Raw genomic sequence first — 12,564 nt, 5'->3', positions numbered from 1 at the left:
AAGATGACTAGTTCTCAAGAACACAAAGGCTCACTGTTACATTTCTAGGAAGCCTCATCATTCACTCCTGCAGGCACTAAGAGCTTAAGAAGAGCCCCTCATAGATTGTAAAACTGTTGATACAATTTACTGAGATGGAAGTCTGGAGGCTTACACAGAGAAGCAAGAAAGTCAAACTACACATGGCAGTCTCAGCCCAGATATGATCAAGGAAAGCCCAGTGCTGCAGGCTACAAACCTGGGGATATCCACCAGAAGCCCAGTGATAACACCTGCCATCCCAGAGTGTCCTAAAACTCTGATTTTTGGGGGGAATCACTGCTGTCTGTTCAGTACAGTTGCTCGATAGTGTCCAACTCTTTGTGATCTCATGGACTTCAGCATGATAGGCTTCCCTGTCCATCACCAACTTCCAGAGCCTGCTCAAACTCACGTCCATTGAGTCAGTGATGCCATCCAACCATCTCATCCTCTGTCATCCCCTTCTCCTCCAACCGTCAATCTTTCTGGCATCAGGGTCACTTCCCATGAGACAGTTCTTTGTATCAGGTGGTCAAAATATTGGAGTTTCAGCTTCACCATTAGTCTTTCCAATGAATATTCAAGACTGATCGCCTTTAGGATTGACTGGTTGGATCTCCTTGCAGTCCAAGGGACTCTCAAGAGTCTTCTCGAACACCAAAGTTCAAAAGCATCAATTTTTCAGTGCTCAGCTTTCTTTATAGTTCAACTCTCATATCCATACATAACTGGAAAAACCACAGCTTTATTATTATTATTATTTTACTTTACAACATTGTATTGGTTTTGCCACACATCAACATGAATCTGCCACAGGTGTACACGTGTTCCCAAAAGGAAACTATAAGCAAGGTGAAAAGACAGCCTTCGGAATGGGAGAAAATAATAGCAAATGAAGCAACTGACAAACAACTAATCTCAAAAATATACAAGCAACTCCTGCACCTCAATTCCAGAAAGATAAACAACCAATCCAAAAATGGGCCAAAGAACTAAATAGACATCTCTCCAAAGAAGACATACAGATGGCTAACAAACACATGAAAAGATGCTCAACATCACTCATTATCAGAGAAATGCAAATCAAAACCACAATGAGGTACCATTTCATGCCAGTCAGAATGGCTGCGATCCAAAAGTCTACAAGCAATAAATGCTGGAGAGGGTGTGGAGACAAGGGAACCCTGTTACACTGTTGGTGGGAATGCAAACTAGTACAGCCACTATGGAGAACAGTGTGGAGATTCCTTAAAAAACTGGAAATAGAACTGCATTATGACCCAGCAATTGCACTGCTGGGCATACACACAGAGGAAACCAGAATTGAAAGAGACACGCGTACCCCAATGTTCATCGCAGCACTGTTTATAATAGCCAGGACATGGAAGCAACCTAGATGTCCATCAGCAGATGAATGGCTAAGAAAGTAGTGGTACATATACACAATGGAGTATTACTCAGCCATTAAAAAGAATACATTTGAATCAGTTCTGATGAGGTGGATGAAACTGGAGCCGATTATACAGAGTGAAGTAAGCCAGAAATAAAGACACCAATACAGTATACTAACGCATATATATGGAATTTAGAAAGATGGTAATGATGACCCTGTATGCGAGACAGCAAAAGAGACACAGATGTATAGAACAGTCTTTTGGACTCTGTGGGAGAGGGAGAGGGTGGGATGATTTGGGAGAATGGCATTGAAACATGTATAATATCATATAAAACCACAGCTTTGACTAGACAGACATTTGTTGGCTGTTACTCAGCTGTCTGTTACTCATCTATTTGATCATAACATCGTTTCAATTACAGGAGGAGTAAGAGTAATGTCACCTACCTAAAAGAATATCAATAAATGCAAGAAATTCAGCAAAAAAGAGTGTAAAATAAAGGCAGGTCATTACTGCATAAGCGTCTAGGGTTATCTCCTGAAAGAAAGTCTTTAATAACCCAAATGAGCAAACTCACTAAGGAGTAATGCCAGTCCGTAGCCTACAGCTTCTACTCTTCTGTCTATTCTTGATCCTCACCTCAACTAGTGAGGAATAAAACAACTGAGAAAATATTCCCTATCAATCTTGAAACTAACCAAATGAAAACTTTCTGGATAGGCAGCCACAAGATCAAAAATTGTTCCCCCAAACTCTTCATCTTCGACATCAGTCTGATTTTTGAATATTCTTTCCACAAACCATTGAAAAATAGAGTTTTTATATCTTTATAGGAATTCTTCACAACTATGAAACCATGAAAGATTTTTTAAAAAAGAGTCTAATATAATATGACCACATTTGATCAAAGTTCTACAAGAATCTGAGTCTCTGCAGCAGACATTTCTCGGAGGAGTCCTTTGTATTCAGCCTCCTGATAGCACTTGACTTTTGGGCCCTATTTCCTGCTTCTTAGGGGAAATTTTCACAGGGTTAAGTGCTAATATTCCCCACTCAGTATAGTTTCTCCGTTACATTTCCACACATACTTAAAAGGTTTCTTACCCAACTTCACCATCTCTGCTTCATGAGAAAAATTAAGAAAACACAGAAAACAGAAAAAGCCTATATCAGACAAAGAAAAAAAAAATACTTGAGTGAAATATATAAGCAGAAAAAAATGAGCTTGTGGGAGAAATGAAGGGACAATTTATCTTCAGAAATGGGGGAACAGGTGACAAACAGCAGAGTTGAGAAAGATCCAGAGCTAAGGAGAAAAATAAATGACTCTTGGAAAATCATAATCACTAGGATTCTAAATATAACTTCACTCCTCCTGACAAAGTGGTCTTCATCCTGACTGCACCTTAGCATCACCTGGGAGGGATTAAGAGCACTCTGAAACCTGAAGGCAAGCCTCCAGAAACTGGTTTAGGTTCAACTGATTAAGGATGGACCCTGAAGTTCCCTCTCCCTGGAAGATTCTGGATGTAGAAACTAATCCCATGGAAGCATCTGCTATTCTCCTGCATCATCAGGGCATCTGGGCCTGGAGGTGCCATGAACCTGCTTTGAAGGACTTACAAGTACCACAGAAAGTTTAAACCTGAGTTCCATGTTACATATCATACTTCTAAGAAAATTCCTTATGAACCCAAGCTCTTGAGACTCCAAAGATGAAATTCAGACCTTTCATTTGAAACCACAGGAAAAAATTAAATGTTTATAAAATACAGTATTTACAAAATAAAAATATAAATCAAAATTTGTAATGTTACATCTAAAGAGGGAGAAGAATTAGAATGGAACAAGGATACCAGTCTTCTTTTAAAACAGCCTCTTCTGTTGAGTTGACTTTGGAATTGTGAAAACATTATACAGAATTGTAATTATAAAACAATAAAGTTTTCAAAATCAATTCCTAAAATTTCAGAGTAAAATGAAACAAAAACTATATCCATCCAGTAGGCTGGCAATTACATAAAAACGAATTATTAAAAGTGGTTTTAAAAAAAAATTGAAAACACATTCCCTGTGTGATATGTCTATCTAAGAACAATATCAACAACAACAACAACAACAATACACTTCCAAAAGTCACATTATGGTTAATAGTGTTGATATTATAAGATTTTTTAAAAAGATTTTTAAATGAATAATTATGTCGGTATCATTGAGAACTGCGATTCACTGAAGTTGCTCAATCGTGTCTGACTCTTTGTGACCCCAGGGACTATAGCCTGCCAGTCTCCTCTATCCATGGAATTTCCCAGGCAAGAATACTGGAGTGGGTTGCCATGCCCTCCTCCAGGGGACCTTCCCAACCCAAGGATCGAACCCAGGTCTCCAACACTGCAGGCAGACTCTTTACCATCTGAGCCAACATTAAGCATGGCAGAAAAGAGAAAAGATGATGAGAGGAAAAGAGATAACCATCTAAGAGTAAAAAGATAAAGTAAAAATACTATTGTCCTGAATCTGGTTTAGACTGGAAATACCCATATAAACTCAAGGTCTGTTTACTATTTTTAAAAAAAGGTATTCTAGCTCTGTACAATGACAAAGCTGAGAAACAGTAGCCAACTCAACAGCAACGAGCATCCCTAGTGCCCAGACCATAGTCTCTAAATACCATTTCCCACTAGAAGGAGCCATGGCTGCTTGGAGAAATGGAGACTCCAGGGCTGGGGCAAATTTGTACTTAAGATGCCCAGCTTTTTTGTGTGTAACAATAAACCAGAAACTTCTTGTCATATCAGAAAGCAAAAAATTAGCGAAGATTTCTACAGTTTGCACAAAGACAGGAGTCCTGGGAAGAGATCTATCCTATCCTTAATGGCAGAGCTTGGTTTCACAAAGGGCTTAGAAAACTCATTGCTGTTTATAGGCCATCATAGCTGAACAAGAACTATTGAGAAAAGTCACTTCTAAAAATCAACTTTTCTGGACAGTAATTAGAAGTTTCACTTCTAAGAAGAATTTTGAATTTTTCACCATTATGAAAGCAATCTTTTTAAAAAGGAGTCATCTGTTTCCTTGACTTATTAAAGAAAATGGATTTAGAGGGATTGGAGGATGAATGAAATAGGTGAGGGAGACTAAGAGGCACAAACTTCCAGTTATGGGAATGTAATGTACAAGATAGGAAATACAGTCAATAATATTGGAATAACTTTGTATGGTCACAGAGGGCAACTAGACTGATCAGCATGATCATTTTATAATGTACAAAAATATTGAATTACTATGCTATACACTTGAAACTAATATAATATTGTAAGTCAATCATACTTCAATTTTTTTTAAAAAAAAGTTTTCAACGAGACAATAAAAATACAGTTTTTTTTTAAAAGTGAATTGAAAAGCACCACCCTCAAGGTCATCACTGTGGATATTACTGACATCTGATGGCTAACGCTATGCTCTCAAGAATCAGCAAGACAGGTCTGCTCTGCAGGTCCCTGGCTGCTTGGCTCAGTGCCCCCTCCTCCTCTCCCTTGCTGTGTGGTCCTCAGTGGTTGCTCTGAGCCCACAGTATCTCTGCCACCAGCAGCCACTCCTCAGCCTCCCAGGTCGAGCAGAAGTGAGGGATACATGGAAGAAAGAGTTGGGAAATAAATGCAAAGACCACTTAGCTCTTGGGGAACCAGCCCTGAGTCGAGGCACAAAGCCCACTTTGGGACTCAGATGATTCTCCTTACTCCCTGCCCATCAGTTGAGCTCCAAATCGAAGACTTATACAAATATGTATCTTCCTATAGCCTCTACCTAAAACAGAGACAACCAGCAAAAGTGGTCTTGGATAAAGGTCAGTGATTAGATGAGGCCAGCCATTTCTAAGGTTCCCAGGGTCGGGAGTGAGTGAACCCACTGAGGCTCTTCAAGGTCACCGCATTTACACACCAGCAGGTGAAAACCTCACCTCTCAGAGAGAAGCCCTGATGACCTGGGGAGGTGGTCTCTGTGTCTCTGGTCCAGGAAGAGTCTTTAGGATCCTCCTCTCCACTCTGAGGGCCCCAGGCAGGAGGAGACCTATTCTCCTTCTCCTCACCCGAGGTCCCCATGGGGGTGCACACAGGGGCCAAGGTGCTGGGAACTTGCTGGCTGTTCTGTTCTAATTAGGGGGGACCTGCACGTGCTCCAGGTTGAACATTAGCCTGGTACTGGCTTCCCCAAGCATTGTGATCACTCCTCAATTCTCACAGGACAGAGTTTCACACTTCGAAATCCTAACCCTTAAAGCCTCACCCTGGACTAGCATCACCCTGCCTCTTCCCACTGGTGCTGCCTGGAGTGCCTGCACTGTGGTTGGTCACAGCACTGTCTGGGAACCATGGGTAACCCATGAGTCGTTCTGTGCACCAGAAGAATTAAAAGAGGGCAGGAGGTCACAAAGTAAATGTGTTCATGATTTAGAGAGTCCTACGCTGAGTTTAGATCTTATGCTATCTAAAATTATCACCACTTAAGGATGGTAATGAGGGGAAGGTTAAAGGGCTCTTGGTCTATCTGAACACAGCATGATGTTGCTTCTAGCATCAACATCCTAGTCAAATCTGGCACCCAGGGGACATAGACACCTGAACTCTACCCTCATTCAGGTCCCAAATCTGACTTCCTGACCCAGTCACCTGGGAGCTGACAGATTCTCTGTCTCTCCAGTTGTATGGGGTGGACTTCACCTGCCCAGCTGCCCAGTGCCCTTCAATACAGCACAGCCTTTAAACAAAAGCCACGCCACCCACCTGTAAACTGCCTGGCCCACCCACCTCACCCCCAACACAATGGACTGAAGACAGCTCACACCTTCTCCACCTAAAACACCCCTTTCACAGCAACTGCATCTTTCATCCATCCTGCCCTCAGACATGCACAGGCCGCCCATGTCCTTAGGCAGTTCTAAGGGACCACGGAGAGCATGAGCCACCCAGGGGGGTCTGCAGCAGACCTCCAGCAGTCTCAGCCAGAACAGGGGGCTGACAGCACTGTGTCCCCAGGTGGACTGTCTTCTGGGGGGGCTTGACTCAGGATCTTCAGGGTCATGGAGCTCACTGACCTCACAGCTTTCTGCCTTGGTTTTCTCCTGCACATCCCCTCCTACACTCTCTGCCAATGCCAGGATACCAAGACTCTCCCTTCAACCAGCAAACCACCCCCACAGCCAGGACTGAAACTAGCACTGATGGTACATGGATTCTCCACGATTCATGGTAAAGCTGGAGCTCCTCCCCATGGGGGTCCCTGACTTGGGTGACCTGGCCCATGAAGAGGGAGCAGCCCAGGGAAGGGTGTGCTCTTGGAGCTCTGGCAGCTCCTGCCCAGATGCAGGGCCCTGGGTCCTGTTCCACTTGAACAGGAGAGGCTATGATCCCTTCTTAGGAAAGCATTTATCAGATGTGTCCTGGCCAAGTTAACAACTGCTTGCTGAGTGATTATAAAATGTCTTCGGTTTTGGGCTCAGGTCCAAGTTTACTTCCTCCATACCAGGAGGCACATATTCCTTGAGGTTTTAGGATCTTCTTTTTCTCAAGGAAAACTTTTTTTTTTTTACTTTACAATATTGTATTGATTTTGTCATACATCAACATGAATCTGCCAAGGGTGTACACGTGTTCCCCATCCTGAATCCCCCTCCCACCTCCCTCCCCATACCATCCCTCTGGATCATCCCAGTGCACCAGCCCCAAGCATCCTGTATCATGCATCGAATCTGGACTGGCGATTAATTTCTTATATGATATTATATATGTTTCAATGCCATTCTCCCAAATCATCCCACCCTCTCCCTCTCCCACAGAGTCCAAAAGACTGTTCTATACATCTGTGTCTCTTTTGCTGTCTCGCATACAGGGTCATCATTACCATCTTTCTAAATTCCATATATATGCGTTAGTATACTGTATTGGTGTCTTTATTTCTGGCTTACTTCACTCTGTATAATCGGCTCCAGTTTCATCCACCTCATTAGAACTGATTCAAATGTATTCTTTTTAATGGCTGAGTAATACTCCATTGTGTATATGTACCACTACTTTCTTAGCCATTCATCTGCTGATGGACATCTAGGTTGCTTCCATGTCCTGGCTATTATAAACAGTGCTGCGATGAACATTGGGGTACGCGTGTCTCTTTCAATTCTGGTTTCCTCTGTGTGTATGCCCAGCAGTGCAATTGCTGGGTCATAATGCAGTTCTATTTCCAGTTTTTTAAGGAATCTCCACACTGTTCTCCATAGTGGCTGTACTAGTTTGCATTCCCACCAACAGTGTAACAGGGTTCCCTTGTCTCCACACCCTCTCCAGCATTTATTGCTTGTAGACTTTTGGATCGCAGCCATTCTGACTGGCATGAAATGGTACCTTATTGTGGTTTTGATTTGCATTTCTCTGATAATGAGTGATGTTGAGCATCTTTTCATGTGTTTGTTAGCCATCTGTATGTCTTCTTTGGAGAGATGTCTATTTAGTTCTTTGGCCCATTTTTGGATTGGTTGTTTATTTTTCTGGAATTGAGGTGCAGGAGTTGCTTGTATATTTTTGAGATTAGTTGTTTGTCAGTTGCTTCATTTGCTATTATTTTCTCCCATTCCGAAGGCTGTCTTTTCACCTTGCTTATAGTTTCTTTTGTTGTGCAGAAGCTTTTAATTTTAATTAGGTCCCATTTGTTTATTTTTGCTTTTATTTCCAGGTTTCTGGGAGGTGAGTCATAGAGGATCCTGCTGTGATTTATGTCGGAGAGTGTTTTGCCTATGTTCTCCTCTAGGAGTTTTACAGTTTCTGGTTTAGATCTTTAATCCATTTTTAGTTTATTTTTGTATATGGTGTTAGAAAATGTGCTAGTTTCATTCTTTTACAAGTGGTTAAACAGTTTTCCCAGCACCACTTGTTAAAGAGACTGTTTTTAATACATTGTATATTCTTGCCTCCTTTGTCGAAGATAAGGTGTCCATAGATGTGTGGATTTATCTCTGGGCTTTCTATTTTGTTCCATTGATCTGTATTTCTGTCTTTGTGCCAGTACTATACTCTTTTGATGACTGTGGCTTTGTAGTAGAGCCTGAAGTCAGGGAGGTTGATTCCTCCAGTTCCATTCTTATTTTTCAAGATTACTTTGGCTATTCAAGGTTTTTTGTATTTCCATACAACTTGTGAAATTATTTGTTCTAGCTCTGTGAAAAATACCGCTGGTAGCTTGATAGGGATTGCATTGAATCTATAGATTGCTTTTGGTAGTATACTCATTTTCACTATATTGATTCTTCCAATCCATGAACATGGTATATTTCTCCATCTATTAGTGTCCTCTTTGGTTTCTTTCGCCAGTGTTTTATAGTTTTCTATACATAGGTCTTTGGTTTCTTTAGGTAGATATATTCCTAAGTATTTTTTTCTTTTCATTGCAATGGTGAATGGAATTGTTTCCTTAATTTCTTTTTCTATTTTCTCATTATTAGTGTGTAGGAATGCAAGGGATTTCTGTGTTGATTTTATAAAAGATCATACACCATGACCAAGTGGGCTTTATCCCACGGATGCAAGGATTCTTCATTATCCACAAAACAATCAATGTAATACACCACATTAACAAATTGAAAAATAAAAGCCATATGATTATCTCAATAGATGCAGAGAAAGCCTTTGACAAAATTCAACATCCATTTATGATAAAAACTCTCCAGAAAGCAGGAATAGAAGGAACATATCTCAACATAATAAAAGCTATATATGACAAACCCACAGCGAACATTATCTTCAATGGTGAAAAATTGAAAGCATTTCCCCTAAAGTCAGGAACAAGACAAGGGTGCCCACTTTCACTACTACTGTTCATCATAGTTCTGGAAGTTTTGGCCGCAGCAATCAGAGCAGAAAAAGAAATAAAAGGAATCCAAATTGGAAAAGAAGTAAAAGTCTCACTGTTTGCAGATGACATGATCCTCTACATCGAAAACCCTAAAGACTCCACCAGAAAATTACTAGAGCTAATCAAGGATAACTGTTAACATTTATATCATTTACTGAACACTATCAATGTCCTAAGTAAGTAAAGTCACTCAGTCATGTCCAACTCTTTGTGACCCCATGGACTGTAGTCTACCAGGCTTCTCCATCCATGGGATTTTCCAGGCAAGAATACTGGAGTGGGTTGCCATTTCCTTCTAGTATGGTATAAAATGTCTTTTCTTGACAGTGCCATCCTTCCACAATACTATATTTTAATGGGTTAAAAGAAAAATATTGGCTTGGCAAAAAGTTCATTCAAGTTTTGCCATAAGCTGGTATGGGAAACCTGAAAGAATTTTTTTTGCCAACCCAATAGTAATCCCCTGGAGCATTTGTCTTTAAGCACCTGTCCATTCTAAAAGTAAATACAACCGCTGAACTACATCATGATTCACAGACAAGTTTTATCTTCAGATCTTAAACCACTGTCCTCTCTCCCCACCATCTCATCCATATCAGCAATGATCTGCATACACTGAGAAGCAATGCACAGCATGGAAAAGCTTTTACCTCAAGAAACGTAAATAGCCCCAAAACGAAATAGAATTTCCAGTAACACTTGACGATTGCTTTCATTAAAGAGGGCTCCCGTGCGTCTTTCTTGGCTCTCGAAACTTCTCGATTCCAGTACCTGTGATGAGAAACAAAGCACAGGAAAGAATAGCCCTGCTCAGGTAAAACGGAGGAGGGCGGAGCAGAAGGCTTTACTACAGGGCGCTCTGCGGCTGCCCCATAAATGATGGCTAATTGCTCACAGGGCTCCTGAAGGATGAGCAGTGTAGACCGAAGCACCTGAAAAAGCACCAGAGCAGGCGTTGAGGGAGAAGTTCCAGATTCTGGAAACAAGTACCTGCCATAATTTGCTGGACTCACAGGTCATGAACAGCTCAAGAGGGCAGACACCCTCCTCCAGGGACCCTACATCCGGGGACAGAGCTCAGCGGGAACACGGGCTCCCCCAGCCTCCAAAGTGGGCTAAGCCTGGGGTCAGCTTGAAGGGGTGAGTGTGCAATGTCAGGGGAGGAGGCTCAGAAGAACCCAGAGGAAGCAAAGACCCCGCACACCTTTAGCCCCACATGGAAATTCTCACTCTTCCTCCCCTTCTCTCTGATGTCTGTGCTCACCCTTGCAGCTGTTCTCCAAGATGCTGGGAGCGATCTTTTGGAAGCACTGAGTACAAGTCATCTTGTTTTAATTTCCGTTCATAACCAATTTTAAACAAGGGGTTTAGCCACCTGTTAAAAATTAAAAGGGCAGTGACATATATCTAAATTACACAGCTCTAATTAGAATCTACAGTGATGGGCTTTGTTTTTAAAAAAACTATATTTTAAATATATAGAGATATGATGGAATAATTAGACATGTGTTTACACACTCACACACAGATACATACACACTCCCTAACTCTGTAGGCTGAGAGGCCCTGGAAGCAATGACACACTGGTAGCAAAGAGCATTCTAGCCCCTGATTCTTGGAGTTTTGTTTAACATACACAATTACATTTTTTTTTCTTGTGGGAAGGACTTTTAAAGTGTACTGTCTTATCACCTTTCAAGTATTCAATACAGTAGGATTAACTATAGTCACCAGACTGGACATTATACCTTCATGAAAGTGAAAGTTGCTCAGTTGCGTCCAACTCTTTGCGACCCCGTGGACTATACAGTTCATGGAATTCTCCAGGCCAGAATACTGCAGTGGGTAGCCTTTCCCTTCTCCAGGGGATCTTCCCAACCCAGGGATCAAACTCTGGTCTCTCACATTGCAGGCGGGAATTCCATGAACTGTATAGTCCATGGGGTCACAAAGAGTCCAACACGACAGAGGGACTTTCACTTTCACGAGAATGTAATGTGCAGTCTGGTGACTATAGTTAATCTTACTGTATAACTTATTTTATAATGGAAGTTTGTGTCTTTTGGCCCCCTTCATCCAGGCCTTGGCTTTTTAATATCCTTCTTCCCAAAAAGGAACCAACTGAAGAAATGGCTGGTTCCAAGGTTGGGGCTGTGTGCGTTAACACTGATAATTCTGTTTTGTGTGTGTGTGTGTGTGTGTGTGTTTGTTTGTTTTTTTACTGTAATAGAAGTGCCTGACATGAAGCTTTGGAGATATCCATGCCAAAGACATCCATCTCTGGTGAACACGTGACAGCTACACAGTGAGATAAAGAGCCAGGCCACCCCACCCGTGAAGTTCCTGCTTTCAGAAAGCTCTGGCTGACCTGATAACAGACCATCTCACTGACTGCTTGCTTCTCCTTTCCCGCACTTTAATTCCCATTCTCATTTTTTAAATTCATCAATAAAGAGTGAACATTTAAAATCCTAGACACCCCACTCTCAACCTCAAAAGGGCAGAATCCCAAGTCCAAGCTTGCTCATGAGCTCTCACTCTCTACCCAGGACCTCACTGTGTCACCCCAGGGGTGCCTTGCACCCTCCAGGGCATGTGAGTGATACGACTTGGTATTTCAAAGTTCCTGATGGTTGTTTGCTATGACCAGTGCATTTTCTTGGCAAAACTCTATTAGTCTTTGCCCTGCTTCATTCCGCATTCCAAGGCCAAATTTACCTGTTACTCCAGGTGTTTCTTGACTTCCTACTTTAGCATTCCAGTCCCCTATAATGAAAAGGACATCTTTTTTGGGTGTTAGTTCTAAAAGGTCTTGTAGGTCTTCATAAAACCATTCAATTTCAGCTTCTTCAGCATTACTGGTTGGGGCATAGATGTGGATAACTGTGATATTGAATGGTTTGCCTTGAAAACGAACAGAGATCATTCTGTCGTTTTTGAGATTGCATCCAAGTACTGCATTTCGGACTCTTCTGTTGACCATGATGGCTACTCCATTTCTTCTGAGGGATTCCTGCCCGCAGTAGTAGATATAATGGTCATCTGAGTTAAATTCACCCATTTCACTCCATTTTAGTTTGCTGATTCCTAGAATGTCAACATTCACCCTTGCCATCTCTTGTTTGACCACTTCCAGTTTGCCTTGATTCATGGACCTGACATTCCAGGTTCCTAGGCAATATTGCTCTTTACAGCATCGGATCTTGCTTCTATCACCAGTCACATGCACAACTGGGTATTGTTT

The 12,564-nt window shown here is 41.7% G+C and overlaps 1 protein-coding gene across 1 annotated transcript in view; it reads right to left on the bottom strand.

Annotated features, from left to right (window-relative positions):
• The window catches only part of LOC128057589 (ATP-binding cassette sub-family C member 4-like), a 172,878-nt gene that overhangs the window by 156,062 nt on the left and 4,252 nt on the right, over nucleotides 1–12,564 (bottom strand). The window contains 2 exon segments of the mRNA XM_052650037.1: nucleotides 9,971–10,091; nucleotides 10,585–10,695. Of these exon segments, the coding sequence (XP_052505997.1) occupies nucleotides 9,971–10,091; nucleotides 10,585–10,695 (232 nt within the window).

This window comes from Budorcas taxicolor, chromosome 12 (genome assembly GCF_023091745.1).
Source record: "Budorcas taxicolor isolate Tak-1 chromosome 12, Takin1.1, whole genome shotgun sequence".
NCBI classification, from domain to species: Eukaryota; Metazoa; Chordata; class Mammalia; order Artiodactyla; family Bovidae; genus Budorcas; species Budorcas taxicolor.
Note: the sequence above shows the minus strand (reverse complement) of the source record. Positions and strands in the feature narration are given on the sequence as shown.